The sequence below is a fragment of the Vespa mandarinia genome, chromosome 3 (genome assembly GCF_050613455.1).
Source record: "Vespa mandarinia isolate Hongniang chromosome 3, ASM5061345v1, whole genome shotgun sequence".
Taxonomy (NCBI): domain Eukaryota; kingdom Metazoa; phylum Arthropoda; class Insecta; order Hymenoptera; family Vespidae; genus Vespa; species Vespa mandarinia.
Genome location: NC_140812.1, coordinates 11,276,456 through 11,297,748, shown reverse-complemented (window position 1 = coordinate 11,297,748; position 21,293 = coordinate 11,276,456). Strand labels below are relative to the sequence as shown.

General features: G+C 33.7%; 1 protein-coding gene across 2 annotated transcripts in view; it reads right to left on the bottom strand.

Annotated features, from left to right (window-relative positions):
• The window catches only part of LOC118445150 (uncharacterized), a 61,611-nt gene extending 41,108 nt beyond the window's left edge, over positions 1–20,503 (bottom strand). Inside the window, exons 1-2 of one of the 2 annotated variants that reach the window (XM_035874195.2) lie at positions 20,269–20,503; positions 1,056–1,161 (exon numbers count right to left, since the gene is read on the bottom strand). In XM_035874195.2, coding sequence (XP_035730088.1) covers positions 1,056–1,161; positions 20,269–20,347 — 185 coding nt within the window. In that variant the 5' untranslated portion in view covers positions 20,348–20,503. Of the gene's footprint in view, positions 1–1,047; positions 1,162–20,268 lie in introns of those variants that run through there. The other variant, XM_085655663.1, reaches the window with a different exon arrangement.
• Positions 20,504–21,293: the final 790 nt, after the last annotated feature.

The following is a 21,293-nucleotide window of genomic DNA, read 5'->3' as shown; positions in this document are numbered from 1 at the left end:
CTTCGTCTACTTACTCTATTACTTGCCCACTACGATGCTCTTACCCTTAGCTTCTAGATTTATCTTTAATCGTTTCGCCGACGAAACGCACCCGTCGTCGTCGTCGTCGTCGTCGTCGTCGTCGTCGTCGTCGTCGTTATAGTCAATGACGTCCAATAGTTTTTACTTTTCTTCCTTTTCTTCTTACTCTTTCTCTTCCTCTTATCTCTTTTTCTTCTATCTTTCTTTTTACAAAAATAAGTTCGAACGAGAGTCTCTCTCACAATTATTTTCCTTCCTATTAACGACGAAATACTTGAGAGAGGGGGATGTTTTTGCGACAACAAAATCAAACAAGGATCTTTACGGTATATATATATATATATATATATATATATATATATATATATATATACGACGATCGAAATAATCGTATAAAATATTTGAAACAGTTCTAAGAATGAAGCTCTATTAAAGTTCTATAAACGGAATTTACGAGTTTTCTAATATCTTTCGATGATCCAATCGATTGATGAAAATACATTTTATAAGTGCGAAACGTTAAAAGAATTCATTTAATAATCTTACTGACTTGATAATAGAAAGTACCGATGATACTTTGCTCTCGAAAGGCTATCGACATTGTCTCTTATCAATGCAATATTTCCTATTCGTTTATCTCTTTGAAACGAATCACGTATAGATCATTGATCGAAGTAAAAAGTTACGATCTCCTTACGAACTGAAATAATTTAATCGAAAATTAAAACGAACATTATTCTTAGCGAATAATTTTCTTCGACGAATTATCATACCCATGAGAGAGAGAGACAGAGAGAAAGAGAGAGAGAGAGAGAGAGAGAGAGTCGATTTAAAAGGCAAGGAAAAGTCACCGATAAAAAATGATCGACGAGTACAATTTTCAAAAAGGATCAATGCTCGATTGATCGTCAAGAAAAAAGAAAAAGAATAGAAAATGAAAGGGGAAATAAAATTATTGTTACATATTTAATGACTGATCGAGAGATCTTACCAGTCGCGTACATGACTATAACAATAATCCATTACATAGTTACTTGAATCGTCGTTCGTCGAGATGTTCGTTGTCCCGTAGAAGATCCATCCTCCTTGCGATACTTTTGCTCCCAAAGGATCCACGTGGTTCTGCATTCTGGCAGTATCCTGTAAAAATTACAGAATACAAAATATAAAAAAAAGAAGAAGAACAAGAGGAGAAGGAGGAAGAGGAGGAAAGAGAGAAAGATCAATTAATAAAATAAATAAAAAAAAAACAAATGTCTCACTGGCTTCTTTTCTGAAGGTGGATACGAAACAAAAAGAAAAAAAAAGGAAAAAAAAGAAAGAAAGAAACGAAAGAAAAAAGGAAAAAAAAATGAAGAAGAAGTAGAAGAAGAATTAAAAAACTAAGATAAAGTGAAAGAAGATAAAAGAAAAGAAGTAAAAAAGAAGAAAAAATTTCTTTACCATTTCGAATCTTAAAACTTGTCTGTTATATAACACATTAACTTTATTATAATTTCTCTACTATCATTTACTTTCCTTAAGATCATATAGTTTTTTCCCCTTTAATTCGACGACCGATTCATTCGTTATCCATTGATTTCATTAGATATCAAAGAAATTGATGAAAAGCTTTTTCTTCGTACAAACAATTCCCAAATGTGCGACGAAGTTTGAACCAAGTCAAAAAGTTACTCTTAGTTGAGCTCAATCGTAGAGTTCCCTTTTTTTTTTTTTTCAAAGGGGAATGAGAGATGGAGAATTCGAGGGGTGGAGAAATGGAGGGGATGAGGGATGGACGAGTCAGGGTTGCGAGAGGAATAGTAGAGTAAAGGGGAAGAATAGTAGAGAACTTGGATTCTCCCTCTCGTTTCTCGTTTCTCGCTTCTCTACTCGAAAGTCAATGCAACATAGTGGGGTTTACTTCGCGATCACGGTAAAAGTCGCTGGTGATGGTGGTGCACGTGCACGTGCGCGAACATCCTTTAGGATTCACTTCACTAAGGTTTTCGAGCTCGATATTGAACTTTTTACCGTTCTCTAAAAGCCGAGCTCCAAGTAGAAACCAAATTTTAAGGACAAAAACAGGAATGTAGATTTTCTCGAGTAAAGAAAAAGAAAGAGGAAGAGGAAGAGGAAGAGAGAGAGAGAGAGAGAGAGACTTATTCTATTTGATTTGTTAAATAATAAAGCTTGCCGTCGATTTTCTTTTTTTTTTTACTTTTTCTTTCTTCATTAATATTCAACTACGTCAATTTTATTAATAATCAATTACTTATCTATAATTTCAAATTTACAAAGATAACAATATATATATATATATATATATATATATATATTGTACGTATTTGTAAAAGATTCAAATTATTAATTCGGTGTTATTCAGAAAGACGTTTTAGATTAATATAGATCATAAATCCTAGTTAGACTTATGCAACGTGAAATTTCATAAGACGATTAACATTTTAATCCTGTTAGCGGATACGAATAATCGTTGAATAAGAGGGGACCGTGTGAGTCCGGGAGGGGGAGGGAGTGCAGGAGGATGAGGAGGAGGAGATGAGAATTAAATAGGAAATGTTTGAATGCCAAGAATGACACGATGATTAGTACTAATAATCTCTCTATCTCTCTATCTCTCTCTTTTTATCTCTCTTGCTCTCTCTCTTACCCAACGAGAATAGAAATCGATGATGAACGGCAAAAAGGGATCGTTTTTGTGGCATTCTTTATGAAAATTTTGCATTTATGAGAGAAAATCTGATTCGGTATCATGGGCGCCATAGGACATCAGGTAAAAAAATATAGTAATAATAATTAGCATTGAAATAGGCGTCGATTGAATTGCAAAAACGAAAAAATAAGTTTTATTTGTTATTTTTATTTTTTTTATTATTATTTTCTTTCTGTCTTTTTTCCTTTTTTCTTCTTTTTTTTATTTTTTTTTTTTTTTTACCAAAATAACGCGATCGGAGAAAAATTTTTTTTCGGCGATACCACGTTATGGGGCTATACGTATATTATATTTGCGCGATAAAAAATTTTGTCAACGACAATATTTTCTATTGGACTGATGATAAGTGAGGTTGGGTGACTGATGATATTGAGAATGGATAGAGGAAACAAAATACCATAGGTAAAAATTTCATAAATTTTATCGTATAGCTTTCGAACTAATTCACGAGATATTTGAACGTACGAACGAACGAATGAACGGACACGAAACGTATACGGTACAAATTAGTATGAAATATCCATATTGGGGTAGAACAAACTAATCGACTAACAACGAGTAGATATGGTTTCGTATCGTAGAACAGTCCGATATCGTGTGAATGTTTCTCGAGTGTCAAATTTCAAGAGAGAGAGAGAGAGAGAGAGAGAGAGAGAGAGAGAAAGAGAGAGAGAAAGAGAAAAAGAAAGAGAGAGAGAGAGATAAAGAGAGAACAGGTAAAGGATGACTTTTCCGATTGGCATAAACCACCGTGAAAACATTTTCGATTTTCTATGGTAAATCTATTCGGTATTGCACAGGCATTATCACAAAGGCAAAGATATCAACGTTTTAATGACACACATACACACACACACACACACACACACACACACACACACACACACACACATATATATATATATAAATAATATAATATATAATATATAAATATATTAATAACGAATTAAATTTTGAACGCAAAAAATAATTGTCCACTTTGTTATACATTTATGTATACGTATATACATGTCTCTCTACAATGCTCTAGATATGTATATATATATATATATATATATATATATAGAGCACTATTATATATATATATATTATATATATTATATATGTATATATACGTATATATATAGTATACGTGTATTAATCGAGTCCTAGTTCCAAGATCGATCCGATCACGTACGTTCATTGCAAACGCTCGCTTTAATCTTCGCGGGTTAATACACGATTAGCAGCAACGTGATATCGCATCGTTGGACATAATCGTTCGAAAAAAAAAAAATAGAGAGAGAGAGAGAGAGAGAGAAAGAGAGAGAAGAAAAAAATAAATCCAACGAATTCAGGTCGATCGTGTCGTTTCGTAAAGTGGAACTAACCGTTCAGATTTTGAAAATAATCCCTCGGCAATGATTCTTTCTTTTCTTTTTTTTCTTTTTTTTCTTTTTTATCTATTCTCCTTTTTCTTCTATAAACTAAATCTATAAAAAGAACGACTGAGAGATAAAGAGAGAACGAGAAAGAACGAGATAATGAATAGTCAATTAATAACCGATAATATAGTCGAATGGAATTATAATTTCGAAGGGATGGAATGGGGTGGAGGAGGGAAAAAAGGAAGTAGCGCGAAAACGTGGAAAACAGAGAGAAAGGAAAGAAATTGAATAGAAAGGAAAGGAAAAAGGAAAGGAAAGGAAGATAAGATAAGAAAAGAAAACAAAAGGAAATAAAAGAGAAATTAATTAAAGTTAGCGACGGCAAGCGGTAAAAATTGTTAACTCTAAAGTAGTTAATTAAGGATCAATCAAAAGGAACAAACAATGGGACGCGAATGGTCTTTACTTTCTCGTTCATACATACGTGCGAGAGAGAGAGAGAGAGAGAGAGAGAGAGAGAGAGAGAAAATGCTATACTTTACGAATGGCAATCAATGGACCGTGAGAAAACTTCAAGGACAAAGTTTTGATCAGGGGTATAGAAACGAAGGGAATCGTGGAGGATAGTGGAAGGAGGAGGGGGTGGAGTTAAGGGAGATCTGGCCACTTAGAGGAAGAACTGGAAAACTCATCGAATTTTTCAACGAGCCTTTTGTCGAAAATCTTTCGTAACTAGCCTCTTCTCTCTCTCTCTCTCTCTCTCTCTCTCTTTTTTTTTTCTTTCTCTCTTTTTTTTCTTTTCATTTCATCATCGAACTATATTCTTCTTACAAGTAGAAAGTATCCAACGGTATAATTCGAACCAACCGGGGAAGTCAAAATTTTTCGATCCTTTACCTTCATCGTCGAGTTAATCGAGAGCCTCGTGAGATTTTAACGAAGAATATATCGTGAAAGATAAAAACTTTTGATGTGAGAAAAAGAGAGAGAGAGAGAGAGAGAGAGAGAGAGAAGGTCAAGTGGATTTTCTTAACTTCACCAACGTCTTTCCCTTCCTATGAAAAAGGATAAAAGTAAAAAACAAAAGAGAGTAAAAAAAAAGAGTAAAAAAGAAAAAGAAAAGAGAGAGAGATAGAGAGAGAATATCTTCACGAAGAAGGAGAGGAGAATATTTCATTTTCTCGCAGTCCGATGTTAGGTATGACGTTGAATGGTATATAGGTATACATACACACACATATACAACTATAGACTTTCTCTCTCTTTTTTCTTTTACCAAGAAAACTTTTATCGTTTCGTAACGATCGTAATGTAACGTTGACAGACGGGTCCATCGAACTAGGAGATAATTCGCTCCCGAGGAGAAGATGATGGTACCCTCTGCTTCCTGCTTGTCTTGTCTCTACGATCTCTTCGATCGATCTACCCGAGGCTACTAGTTATGTGTTCTCGATATGTCTCGCAAATTAAATCAAAAAACGATAATAATAAAATGTTTATATTTACATAAACATCTAAGTATAAACTCTTATTGTTTAATTCAACGTATCATCGATCATTATGCTCATCGGTCCTTCGTATTACATTTTTCAAAATGACATATACATTATACGTATATGTATTTATATATATGTGTGTGTATGTGTGTATGTATATGAACTCAATGATTTTCCATATTATTTATTGTTATTTAATTATCTGTTAAATTTTTCTCACGATCTTTTTAACTTTAATTTTCTAGTTCTTGTACGTTAACATTATTAACGGCAGAATAAACCATCGAAATTAATAAACGTTAAATCATCATCGTTTCCATCATCGTTTTCGCTTCGAGTGTTAATTCGAACGTCGTTTTATTAAAATCTCAAGAGCAATTAATACTCTACACATTTTTTTTTTTTTATCGATATTCTTTTAGATCGAAACGATCGACAACATCGTTCGTCGTAATAACAATAACGAAGACGACGACAATTATATATATAGAACGTTCGACGAGATAACTTTCGACACGATACCTTGAATTTTCTGTGACGAATTTTTCTTTCTATCCTTCTTTTCTCTTCTTTTTTTTTTTTTTTCCTTATTTCTTTTCTTTTCTGTTCTTTCCTTTTCTTTACTTCTCCTCTCATCTCTTTTACCCAACCCTAAACGAGAACTTTTCTTCTATTGAAGAGTTTAAATTCGATTAAAGACAGTCCTTAATAGATACGATTTGTGAAATAGAATTTGTTCCTCGTTCTTTTTTCTTTTCATTCATTCTTTTTTTCTTTTTTCTTGTTTCTTTTTTATTTTTTTTGTCTTGTTTCCTTCCTTTCTCGTAATGAACGATGAAATCGTAATATCGTACACGTAGGAACATGATATAGATATATGTATGTAAATGGGTTCATGACGATTGATTGATTGCAAATGTCAAAGAGTTAACATACAAAAAAAAAAAATAATAATAATAATATATATATATATAGAGAGAGAGAGAGAAAGAGAGAAAGAGACAGATACATAGAATTATCTATTCGATAAAAGCAAAAGGAAGAGAAAAAGGGAAGGTAAAGGAGAAAAGAAAGAAAGAAAGAAAAAAAAAGAAAAAAAAAAGAAGAATCTATAACTAATACGAAAAGACGATGACATTCTTGGATGAAACAACGGTATCGTTGACTAACGGGGCGCGTGATTTAAATGCCGCCTGGAGGAGGATGCTGGTGGTTGTACCGGTGCAACACACCGGGAACGTTCGATAAAGTTATGAATTACGATGCATCGAGACTCGAGAAGCAAAAGGCTTTCCACGTAACGCTTAGAGAAGAGATGTTGGGTCAAGCCACGTTGCAGTCTTGCCTCTAACTCATCCTAACAGGCCGCCATTCTGGATGATAAACGTGTGAGATTTCGCGTGGCAGGTTACGGAAAGGAAGGGGAGGGAAGAGAAGCGAAAAAAGAAAGAGAGAGAGAGAGAGAGAGAGAGAGAGAGAGAAAGAGAGAGAAAAAAAATATAGAAGAGAAAAAGAACAAGATAAATATATATATATATATATATATATATATGTATCGATCGATCGAATGATTTATCCTTGAATTGTTCTTTCGTTCAGTGATCCAACAAAACGAGGAGTCTTCTGTTCGCCATTTAAAAAAAAAAAAAAGAAAAAAAAACCTGCTGCGTCGTGATTTTTCCAATTTCTACGATTTTCAAGTTCTTCCTCTCTCTCTCTTTCTCTCTCTCTCTCTCTCTCTCTCTTTTCCCATCTCTCCTTCTCTTTCTTTTGCCCACGTAGACAGATTTTTTCCTTTCTTCTTTTACCACATGATCCGATATCTCTGTCTCTCTCTCTCTCTCTCTTTTTCTCTCTTTTGTTATTCAAACGAGATTCGTCGTAATCTTCTTTTTATCCCTCGTAACGACGACGACAGAGAGATAAAAACGAAAAGGAAGAAGAAGAAGAAGAGGAAGAAGAAGTAGTAGTAGTAGTAGAAGAAGAAGAAGAAAAAGAAGATAGAAAAAGAAGGAGAAGACGAAAAAGACAACGACGAAGACGACGACGACGACGACGACGAAGACGACAACGACAACGACAACGACAACGACCACGACGACGATCTCTTCCTTCCGACTTGGTAATCCTCCCGAAAGCGAGTTTTCTAAACTCGAACGTAAAAAAAAAAAGAAGAGGAAAAAAAAAAGAACAAAGAGCTAAAGGGGACAGAGGAAGAGGACCAAAAAAAAATGCTTAAGGGAAGAGAGACAAAGACGGAGAGAGAGAGAGAGAGAGAGAGAGAGAGAGAGAGAGAGACGGCAGGCGAGCTTGACGTTTCATTGAAATTTCACGATGAAACTTTTTGCGTAGGCGAGAGCTTGCGCGAGTAGGTACTCGTTCCTCGCGATACTTAGCGCCATGCTATGTGAGAGAAAATGAAAAAAAAAAAAAAGAGAGAAAAAGGGGGGAGAAAGAAAAAGACAAAAATAAAGAACAAAAGATAAAAAGACAAAAAAGAAGATAGAAGAAGATGAAGAAGAAGATGATGATGATGCCCTCGGAACCGTGATTTAAAAAGAAGAAGAAGAAGAAGAAGAAAAAGAAGAAGAAGAGCAAAGTCTATAAACGAAGGGGCAAACGATAAAACTTTCATTTCGAATGAATCATTCGACTCTCTTATTCTCTTTTCCAAAATCCATTATCGCTCTAATATAAAAATAATTATTATTCGATATTCGTCATTCATGAAAAATGTGAACTCGCTAGTTCGCGAGGGAGTTCTTTTTTACCCCCCCCCCTTTCTTTCCATCACTTTTTCTTTTTATTTCTTCCCATTTCAAACATACGTATTACATATTACATGAATATACGTATATTTTACATTCATAAATAGTATAATATGTGTGTATATATATATATATATATATATATATATATATATATATACATATATGTATTATATATGCAATTTTCTCTATTATGAAATAGAAAATGTTTAATACGTACAGAAGGATATTTAATGACAATACGTTTTATGTGATTTATTTCTCACGTTGTTGTCTCTCTTAACGAAAGCCGATACTAAAGGATAATGTTAAATCCTTCTTTGAAAGTCGCCCAACGTAATTTACGAATCGTGATGGGAAAATTGAGAAGGGAAGAGGGATAAAGACATTCTCTCTCTCTCTCTCTCTCTCTCTCTCTTTTTCTCTCCATTTCTCTGTCTTTCTCTCGTTCATTTCGTCATTAAGAGAAAGTAGTCGGTTCGTGCTCAGTCTAACTCAACCCCTTATAACCCCTACACCCTCACAAGCCTATACCTTCTTATCATCTCGTAAATTACATTTCTTTTATCACTAGTCTCCCAAACGGAATCAACGTTCCTTCATAAGCTCGACACCGATCGATGTTCGACTACTTTGAAGGTATTCATTGTCAAAGATTTCTCCTTGATTCTTTTTCTTAATATCACAATAAATAAAGCTTCGAACATGATTTTGAAAAAAAAAAAACCAAAAAAGAAAGAAAGAAAGGAAGAAGAAGAAGAAAAAAAAGGAGGAGAAATAAAAAAAAATTAAGAAAAAAATTAGAGAGTGAACAAGATATATATATATATATATATATATATATATATATATATGCTTTCTTTTTCGTTTATTTTTGTTCCTCTTATAAAAAGATAGAAAGATAGAAAGATAGGAAGAGTAAAAGGTAAAAGTAACTTCCAGCTATGAGCTTATACGCGAAGAGAAGGCTAGCCTGTGTCCTCCGCCTCTTTTGGATTTTCAACGAGAAATCTAATTAACGGTGCTCTATCTTCGCCCCGTGAAAGAACGACCGACTACGAGAGGCTAACCTTTTCCTAGAGAGGTGGATCTCTCTACGACTAAAGTCTCCATTCAGCCAAGGATTCTCTATCCTCCGTCGCTTTAAGGCCACAGTAATTTCTCGTAGATAAAGCCCAGCTCTCTCACTCTCTCTCTCTCTCTCTCTCTCTCTCTCATGATGTTCTATATTCTATATATTCTCTTACCCTTCCTTCCTTCCTTCCTTCCTTCCTTCCTTCCTTTCTTTCTACTAAATCCGTACACTCCCTTCAACATCTCTTTAAAATTAAACTCAAAACTCGATCGTCTTTACAATTTCAGTTCTATGCTCATCTCATCTCTCTCTCTCTCTCTCTCTCTCTCTTTCTTCATTACTTTTTCTCTACGAATTTCTTCTTTTGTTCTCTCTCTCTCTCTCTCTCTCTCTTTATCTATCCTTCCATCCATCTATCTATTTATCTCTATCTCCATCCCTTTATCTTTTATTCTTTTAACTTAGAAAAATTCAAGCTGTGACAGAAAGAAAGAGTGAACGAACGCGAATAAAACTTCTCTTCGGTAGTAGTTGTAGTAGTAGTTGGAAGTTTTCTTAGGAAGATCGCGAAAGATCACTACCCCTTGAACCACCATCCCCTTAAAGACTTTAGAGAATGGTTGAACGCTTAAGGATCTAGGTGAATGATTTAGAATGACTTTCTTGATAACCACGAAAGTCTATGTAAGTACAATACTTTTACTTGTCTCTACGTATTTAGTTATTTTCTTTTCAGATAAATGGAATTATCTATCGAACACTTTCTATTCCTTACTTAAATTTTTCTTCTTCCTTATTTTTTTTTTCTTTTCTTTTTTTTTTATTATATCACCATCTACATAGAATTCGATTAACAATCGAAACATTATATATTATTATTATTATTATTATTATTATTATTATTATTATTATTATTATTATTATTATTATTATGATATTACTATGCTAATGGAACGAGTTTAAGAGAAAGAAATAGATAGAGAGAGGGAGAGAGAGAGAAAGAGAAAGAGAGAGAAGGATGAGATTAAAGAGAAGGCGGACGTAGAGAGTTTCCAGTTTATAGTTAGATGCGAGTTTCAAGTACTTAAAGTCACCCCACCGAAGTGGAACAACATTGCGGAGACTTCCTGCTACCTTCATGCCTGTGACCATAGCCAGAACGCCATCCCCTTAACCCACACCCCTCCCAACGCCCTACCCCACCCATTCCACCTTCGTTACCATCATTCTACTCTTTCGTTCTTTTTTTCACTCGCCCAATTATACAATTAAAATGCAACTCCGAGAATCGTTACTTTTTCAAACTCTAGAACATTTAACGAAGTCATTTAACATTCGACAATACGGCTAATATCTTTTGTTTTCTTTTTCTTTTTTCCTTTGTTTCTTTTCCTTTACAAATAAAATCGTTGACAAAGCCGCGGTGGTATAGCGTCTTGATTAATTATTTCCATCGTTCGAGTTCGAAAATCAAATAAGACCGTAGGTGAATAAATAAAGTAAATAAATCGATGACGTGTAGGAATCACATGAACGCATACCACGAACGGTATCCCTTGCGCCGAGAACGAGCGCAAGCATAAGCGTTTAACTTTGAAAAGTCGTTTTTATTTACTTCGTCGAAGCGGACCGAAGTTAACGAAGCTTAAATTACCTTTGGAATATCGAAAGCACGAAAGTTTCGACTTTCGATGCCGTCGTGATAGAGAGAGAGAGAGAGAGAGAGAGAGAGAGAGAGAGAGGGATGATGACGATGAAGATTTTCTCATCTCAAAATCTAACTTAAAGTTAATTAAAGCGAAATACGTAATTAAGAGAAACGCTGTCGTTAATCGTCTACAAGGTTTTCACCAATATATTATTGACATCTCAATCGTAAAATATTTCGATAATTAACTCCTCTCCTCCGTTCTTTTCAATATGATTATCAATAAATATTCGTCTTTAATTAAAATAAAATAATGATAAAGAGAGAGAAAAAGAGAGAAATAGAGAGAAATAGAGAGAAATAGAGAGGGAGAGAGAGAGAGAGAGAGAGATCTTATTGCAGTCTAGTTTCAAGGATGCGGTCGAGCGAAAGGTTAGAGTATAGTAGGGAAGAAAAGAACTTACTTTTGTTAAGGAAGAAGCGATTAAAGAGGCCAACAAAGCTTCGCCGTTGGTGATAGAAAGTAATTCGTTCGTTTCTCTTATTCGTTGTAAAATGCGAGAGAAATAGAGAAACAAAGATACATATAGAGAGATAGAGACAAAGAGAGAGACAGAGAGAAAGAGAGAGAGAGAACATAATGTGAATACAAGATATACATATACACATACACTTATATATATATATATATATATGTACGTACGAAAAGTGGTTACGGGTTAACATAGAATAAGACAGAGAGACAGAGACAGAGACAAAAGTAAAGAGAGAGAGAGAGAGAGAGAGAGAGAGAGAGACAGAGAGAGAAAATACAGGGTGAATAGAAGATACATACACATACGTATATATCCTATATATATATATATATATATAGACAAAAGCTGATTACTGGTTAACAAAGAGTAAGATAAAGAAAGAAAAAGAGAAAAAGAAATAGAAGAAACAGAAAGATAAAGAGAGAGAGAGAGAGAGAGTAAAACTGGCGAATTTCGTTGGAAAAGTTTAATTAAACTCGACAGTAGACGGTGTGGATGGTGGATTAAGTTGACATCGATGCTGAAGATCGACATAGTTAAAGCTAAGCTAGCTGCTAGCCTAGCTACGTGCATGTATATAAAGAGGTTATATACTTGGGTATAGATTCGGTATTTACTGACCAAGACTTACTCCTATCTACAAAGGCCGTTCGACAATCGGTAATGCGATTAATCTGTCCTTCGTCAATGTCTTCGCTCGGAAATAGTCTTAGCAAGACGTTTGCGGTGTCACGTCGATTTGGGCACTGAACCTTCGATATACATATCGGTCGTCTCTTCGTAGACGACCATCGAACAAACTTCGACACGATCTCGACTCGAACTTTCCCTTAAAGCCTTAAGTAATGATTCAGTAATCCTAAAATACATACATACACTCACGTATGTGCATATGTATGCGTGTGTGTCCACGTATACGTTTTTGTATGTGTATATGCCCTTCGTATTCCAGGTCTAACTCTACCTGGCTACCTATCCTATCCTATTACCCTTCCATTCCATCCCAACCCCTCATATCGATCAGAGCCTAGTTTTCCAGAAGTTTCTATCCGTCGTTAATTTAATTCATCCCTTCGTTGAACTGTAATTATTCTTTAAATCCTAAATTAAATATTAATCCTTTATACTCGATAGATTTTATATTCTTTTCTATTCTTTTTTCTTTTTTTTTTCTTTTTGTTTTGTTTTTTTTTTTCGTTACTTTTTTCCGTTTAATTTCTTTTTTTCTTTTTTTTCTTTTTTTTTTTTTTTTTTTTTCTTTTTTGAGAAAAAAAAAGGAAATATATTATCTTATCAATATCTCAATCGACGTTGAATTAATCGAGCATAATAATTGAACTCGCGCGTAATGACCTACATTATTAAGGTTTTAATTACGTCTCAATATCATAACACTTTTGCATATAATCCTCGTCGATACCTTATATTTTATTATGAGACGAAATTGTATTAAGGTCACGTTATTTTCGTTGTTAGATGGATAACGTGTCTAAAATACTAACGAGTTCGAGCGTCCGCGCACGAGAGAGAGAGAGAGAGAGAGAGAGAGAGAGAGAGAGAGAGAGAGAAAAGAAATAATTTATCGAATATCCTCGTTACCTAGCACACTCAACAACACTATTCATATTTGTCCAGTTTCTAGATGATCATTTTTAACTCGAGGAAATAAAGATTGCTGGATGAAGAGAGGGACAAGGGATGGAGACCGACCTCGAAAGAAATAAAGAGAAAGAGTAATTGCGATAATGACATAAATTATTATTCTAAATGAAATAAAATATTATTTCAAATGAGATAAAATGTACTCTATCTGGTCTCTTAATTTTGTTACGTTCCTAATTTTTTCCCTTTGCTTTTTTTGTTTGTTTTTTTTTTTTTTTTTTATTTCTCTCTCCTCGAATAGAACGGAACGAATCTCATAAGCGAAATCAAATGTTTCGAATATGTTATAAAAGTTATTTTCGATGTTTCGTTATTCGTCACAAAAACGAAAAATAAAATCTAATAAAAATACATTTTCTTTTTTTTTCTTCTCTCATCGTCAAAATGTGCTTATTCGCATGAATTATTCGTTAATCGGGAATTAGTATCGCACGATAAAAACGCAATATTTGTTGGTCCTCGCGGCATTTGTTCGACGAAACTAAAAAACTAAGAAACTAAAACAGTAAAAAAAGAAAAAAACAAAAAGAAAACAACAAGAGATAAAAACGTAGAAGCCCATTATTTCGTCCTTTTTAATTTGCAATTTTCCACCGAATCGGAAGATCCGTTTGCGGTCCATCGATAAATGACGGAGAACGATCTGTGAAAGAGAGAAAGAGAGAGAGAGAGAGAGAGAGAGAGAGAAAGAGATTATAAAAAAAAGGGAAAAAAAGCAATAACAAAATAAAATAAAACGCATGAAAGAGAACGAGGGAATTAATAACAAATTGAAGGTAAACGAGTAATATCATATTCGATGCAAATGTTTAATTCGCGAGAAGATTAATTGAAAGGCCCACGTGTTCTCTATTCATAGTTGATTTACGCTAATAAAAAGCAGAAAAAAGAAAACACAGAAACAAAAATAGAAAAAAATAAAAAAAAGGAAAACGTGCAAAAATAATAAAACGCACCCACAAATTAAGGTCATACCGACTCTTTTATTTTATCCCGAAGCTACTCCGAACGGCGGAACGTTCGAAAATTATAAGTAAACGTTTTCAAAGCCATAAAAAAATTAAAGGATTCGCTTCGTCTAACTAATATTGTTTCGTCTGACGGGAAACAAGCGCTATCGGCACTGTGAACGTGGCACGACCATTATAAATCAATTCCTCTTTCGTCCGACGCCGCTTATCGTACGGACAATCTGTCAGGAGCTTGACAGGTACGCTTGAAAATAGAACGTGAAAAAAAAAAAAAGAAAAAAAAATAGCAAGTGAGCGAGCGAGAAAGTCAGCGAGAAAGCAAGAGAGAGAGATAGAGAGAGAGAGAGAGAGAGAGAGAGAGAGAGAGAGAATACGACACGTAGCTGCGCCGTGAATAACATAAATACGTAAAGACAGATCTTGTGTGTCAAAAAAAAAAAAAAAAAAAAAAAAAAGAAAGAAAAAAACAAGACAAAAAAAAGAAGAAAAAATGGAAATAATTATCTTGTATCTTTTTTTTCTCTAATGAGAAGGAAAGAAAAAAATACGAGATGAATTTATAGCGAATAAAAAAAAAAAATATATATATATATACATATTGGGTTATATATATATATAGTATGAATTATAATGAACCGACGAGATCTAAATATAGTTTGAAAAAAAACAAAAGAGGAAGAAAAAAAAGAAAACATTTTATCTATAGGGAATAAAATCGAGTTTTTTTTCTATTTTATTTATTTATTATTTATTCATTTATTTATTTATTTATTTTTTTTTTTTTTCATTCAACAGAGCGAATAGAGTAATTAAACTAATCGCTATTCCCAAGTTAATTATTAATATGACTCAATTTCATCCGTATGGATGTGTTACTAATTCGATAGAGGGGGAAAAATAAATAAGTTAAATCAAGCTTTGTTATATTACACGAAGGAAACGAAGGAGGATTCATTTGTAAGCAATGGCGAAGTCCGATCGATCATGATAGAGAACGTAAGCATCAGGAGCAATGGAATTTACATTGCTAATTTTTCCAGCTTTCTCGCTTTTCAGGGACGTTTCTTTCGTTCGAAGGCAAAAAAAGAGAGACGGAGAGACAAAGAGACAAACAAACGAAGAGAGAGAGAGAGAGAGAGAGAGAGAGAAAGAGAAATAGAAAGAGACAGACAGAAAAAATAGAAGAAAAGAGAAGAAGGGAACAAATGGAGGAGATGGACTGCGAGGACGAAGACATTTTCTTTTATAAAAAGGCATTTCTTCTTGTCGTCGACGTACGCGAGTCCTATTTTATTCTCCTAATGAAATTTCATTTCTATTGGAATACCAACGGGATCGTATGATTTACTTCGACTCATAAAAAATTCGATGACCCAAGTCATCGACAATTTTCATTTCGTCAATATAGTCGAAATGGGATATCCGCTTTTTTTTCCCATCCATCCTTCCTTCCTTCCTTTCTTTTCTTTTTTTTCTTTCTTCCTTTTCCATATTTTCCATTTTGTTTTTAATATATTTCATAGATAATACGATGATAATACATTGTCGCTTATCAATCGATCATTTTAATCTCGATATTACTAAAAAACATGAAAGAAAATCACTCAGTTTTTTTTCCCTCTTCCCTATTAAAATTCTAACGAAAACAAACATAATCCTCTCTCTCTCTCTCTCTCTCTCTCTCTCTCTCTCTCTCTCTCTCTCTCTCTCTCTTTCTCTGTATCTCTATCTTGATTTTTCTTTTTCATATATACACACACACACACACACACATATATATATATACGTACAAACAGACACACTTCATATTTATTCTAGTCAAAATTTATCTCATGCGACAAAAAGTACTATGAAAAATCGGTCAGGGAGTGGGAAATATTACGATTTCGTACGTGTTCGTACGTTTTCACGAAAAATCCTGAAAGGAGAATGAAGGGGAGAGATTGAGGACGGAGGATGAAAAGACGTTGTATCCTGGGACGAAGAAAATATCAAAAGAGAGCAAGCAAGCGAGAGAGAGAGAGAGAGAGAGAGAGAGAGAGAAATGGTCATACGTATTTCTCGTAGCCCCGGGTAATACTCGTAGTATAAAAATGTTGATTTTCTGTGTCACCGAATCACACACTCAGCTTCTATATATTTTCGAGGACCTTCGAACGTTCGCCCTTTCCTTTCCTTTCCTTTCCTTTTCCTTATTTGCATCTTCCTCACTTTTCTCCCCCTCTATCACTCTTCCTTCCTTCTCTTCTCTTCTCTTCTCTCCTCTCCTATTCCTATATTACCCATCACCATCACTATCATCCCCCCCACTCTTCCGTTCTCCGTCTTCTTCCCATTCCTCGAAGCATAAGGATACTGGTAATCCAAAATCCAATCTCCGATGTTTATTCCCCTTCGAAGGATCGGTAAGGATCAACGAAAAGAAGATCGAGCAAGGGGATATGGTACGGACGTTTTCTTTGCTTCTACGTCGTTGCTTTCTTCATTCTTAACTTTCTTCACTAGTAATTCTAAAACGCTAAAGCATGACTTTCGAATGAAGCAACGAATGAGAACTTCTTCCCGAACGAATAAGAGATAGATAGATAGATAGATAGATAGATAGATAGATAGATAGATATAGATATTTACTTTGTTTGCAAAAGCCAAACTAAATCGATAATTTACTCCCTCTTGTTTATAAGATGTTTCGAGAGAATTACGAATAATTATTTGTAAAATAATTATTCTGTGTGATATAATTATGTGCTAAAGAAAAGAAAAAGAAAAAAGGAGAAGAGAAAAAAAAGCAAAGAGAAAAAAGATAACAAAAGAAAGGAATTAATTCACGTGAATTAACACGTCCAATGAACGTTAGTGTATCTATCGGAAATGTAATTTCTTCGATAATTTTATCCTCGAAAACAAAGCACTATATTTTCTTATTCCTTTCGTGATAAAATGTTTCCAAAGAATATACGAATAATTCTGTCTGAAATAATTATTTGCAAAATGAAAAAGGATAAGAAAAGAAAGAAATTAATCCACGTGAATTAAGTTTAATGATCGTTGGATCTACCGGAAATGTAATTTCTTCGATCATTATATCCTCGAAAACAAAGCACGATATTTTCTTATTCCCTTCGTAATATTTTCAGATAATTACGAATAATTAATTATGCGTGACATAATGATTTGAAAGAGAAAAAAAGAAGATACTGTTAAAATACTGACAATGTATCGTAATGTCTTCGATCGAATTAGTTGATAATAATAAATCATTAATGAGCTCGATACTTTTTACTTGTGATAAGAAATTAAAAACAATTATATTCAATATTAGATGAATAATAAATAATGAAATAATTTATTTTCTAAGGGAAAAGAAAAGAAAAAAAAAAAAGAAAAAAAAAAAAAGAAGAAGAAGAAGAAAAATATCTACGAGAATAAAATCTACGATCTTTTATATCTAACGATAAAAATAATTCATTCGATTTGTTAAATGTTAAAAATAATAATTAAATGATATCATTCGTTATCTTAACGAAATCTAATAAACAAATTGAGAACGATTTAACATTAAAGAGAATACGTCACGAAAGAAAGACCTTCCAAATATTCTGGCGTATCTATTGTTTCGTATGTGTTTGAACGTAACGCGTGGATTCATTTGCATAAGAGATGAGAAACTTCCATGTGAGAAATCCTAAGGGGGATAGAAATGAGGTCACGATTTTAGATTTCAAATTGTTTGAAAAAAAAAATGGAAAAGAAAAGGACGAAAGAGAAAGAAAAGATAAAGATAGAAATACAAGAAGAAAAAAAAGAGAAAGAAGAAGAGCGAAAAAAAAAAAAGAAAACGATAATTAAAAACCCAGAGGAAAAATTTAATCGGCAACATCCCCTCACACTCGACTTATTGTAATCGAATTATTTCATGTGTTTTCAGTCGTAAACATTCGAGTATATAACCTTATATAATATACATGTATATATTTATATATATATATATATATATATATATATATATATAAAATACATAGGTATGTAGAGATATATATAAGGATATATTTAAGCGTTCCTCCGATACTTTCCTCACGGAGGAGTGGCGCGAACGTTCGTGATGCATCGGTGCATACCTAAACTGCATAAAATAGCTACTAACATATAGGCATCCTCATAGTCCAGTGCGCGACGAAATATTCTCCCAGCGAAGCTTCACATGGAATTTCGCTCGAATACAATTTTGCCCGCGTATTACGTCTATCGAGAAGTAAAAGAGAATAAAAATGAAACAGCATGGCATATTATCACCACTTTGCATAGATATATATCTACATATATATATATATATATATATATATATATATACATATACAGTGTAGATATATACATATATATAGCTATGTATATGAAATTTGTATATAATCCTTAATATTTATCTGATCAATGAAGTATACTTATTATATATTTTGTATTTTATTTTATAGGAATTATATACATACGTATACATACATATAGATGAGTATAATCGTTAAAGAAAGAAATCTTTTTCTTCTTCTTCTTTTTTTTTTCTTTTTTTTTTTTTATTATAATAATTCCGTTAAAAAATGCGAAGAATTAAATAAAACCGAACGCAATTACGTTCATGTCTGGGTGAAACGTAATCCGTAGACTGCTCTCTCGAGGATTCTCACGCTAATGAAATTCTTGAAAGCGTTGTCTGTATTGTAGAGAAAAGTCTGCTTTAAAAGACAAACGAAAAGATTAAAAAAAAAAAAAAAAAAAAAAAAAAGAAGAAAAAATAGAGAAGAAAAAAAGAAAAAGAAAAAGAAAGAAGGGGGAAAAAATTCGAGAGAATTAATACTGAGGGATGAAAAATGTTGAAGGAAAATTAGTATTATATATACATACATATGTGTATACATATGTACATTCACACACACGCACGCACATATATATGTATATACACGTATATATATATTTCTTCTTTTTTTTTTTCTTCCTTTTTTGCTTTTCAATTTTTCGTAAAAGAAAAATATTACTTCGTTTCGTCTGGCCAATAATTTTTTATCTTTTGTTTGAAAACGTTTGAAAATAACACAAAGTAATCGTAAGAGAATAGTGAAAGTTTTTATGTCCTAAAAACTTTGAATATACTACGATTAAGCTTAACACGAAACGCACGAAGTAACACGCGACCGCCAGGGTCTTGTTCATTGATGTCTTTATTATTCAACGTGCATATCAAGCTCATGCTGAACGCAGCAGGAAAACTGCAAAACTTTCTTCGTTTCGTTGGATACTTCGCCGTTAATTCAAAGTTACGTGTTAAAGAAATTAAAAAAAAAAAAAAAAAAAACAAAAGAAAAGAAAAAAGAAAAAGAAAAAGAAAAGAGAAAAAATGGAACGACATTTCCGAGTCCACGAACGAGCATCAAACGTATTAATCAAGAGGAAAATAAAGTCATTAATTAGTAATTGATGGTCGTACCATCAATTTGAAATATCTCTATAAAACTAATCGTTAACTTTTACGACTTAATCAACTGGATATTTCTGAAGAATCTTGAATGGTCCTTTCGGCACGATTCAACGTATCAAAAATCATACCAAACGATTGCCACTTGATTTTCAATTTCAACGAATATCCACGCAACTATCGATAATAGTACATTTTTATATTGACCAATAAGAATGATAGTTAACAAATTTTCAATTGATCGTAAATTTGAGTCGAGTTGAAATAATAATTGTAATTGACGACCCGTTGATATTTGCAATTTATAAACAACGATATGACAACACCGTGGATGATCTATTAATGAAAGAAAAAGAAAACAAAAAAAGTATGTTCTTTTTATTATTTACATTTTTTTTCTTTCCTTCTCTTTTTTTTTTCTTTTTTTTTTTTTCGTCGCCAAAGTCATCGCCACGAACTTCTTGAACATAAGCGCGCGCGTAATTTCGAATCAAATATCGAAAATAAAAGAAATATTCCGTTCGATTCGTCCTATGAGAAATATACTCACCGATCGGTAGGACGATGCCAGTGACGATAGATAGAACACAGAGGATCCTCTTTAATCTGAAACTTCTCCGATCGCACATGGCGCGCGACTCGCCGCGTCCTTTGTCGTCGTCCGTACGTTTTCAAACGCCCGAGCCGTATCGCGCGGCCACTCGCGTGACTCTGAGTGTTCGGTCGTTTAGATTTCGAGTTTGAATCTCGGCCGGTCTATCTCCCTCTTTCTCGATGCATCTCGGTTACGACTCGCGACGGCCATGCGCGTCGACAGCATCCAAACGCGGGTCCAACGGGTGAGAGCGCCTGCTCAACGTCTACCATCCCGACGCGAATACCTTTCATATTTGGCGCCACCTACGCGTTTTCTCGAAATTACCGATTCGACTTATCCACTGAAATTTGATAATAAACAATTAATTATTTTCTTAGAGATTTCTATTATACCGACGCATTCTACTTTCTCGACGTGATCGGTAACGTAGGTTACTGAAACGAATGGTAAATGATGAAGGGTAGAAAAGACGACCCCTTTAACTTTGAACTTTCATACGAACGATATGAACTTTCTATTTCTTCCGGAAAACGGAAATCAAAATAACGAGAGTAGAACGATTCCTCTCTCTCTTCCCCGCCGAACCCCACTCTCTCTTCGAATTAATCCACGTATTTCAATTTTCCCCATTTTAACAGATTTCGAATCGAACAGATTTAGATAAAATAGTATACATACGAGGGAATATTACGTCATTGATAAAGAAAGAGAGAGTTAGAGATAGAGAGAGAAAGAAAAAGAGAGAAATTTGGAAACACATAATTTTTAATACATGATTTCGATTATCGCTTGATTATTCAATCATCAAATTTTCTATGTTCACGTTAAACGAGTTAAACGGGACCACCAATCATGTCGTAGCCGGTAAGAACGACGGTAAAATTCTCTGTCTTCTTTGGAACACGAGAGATTTTCGATCGGTTACAAAAAAAAAAAAAGAAAAACGATAGCATATCGTTGCGCTTTTTATGTCTGAA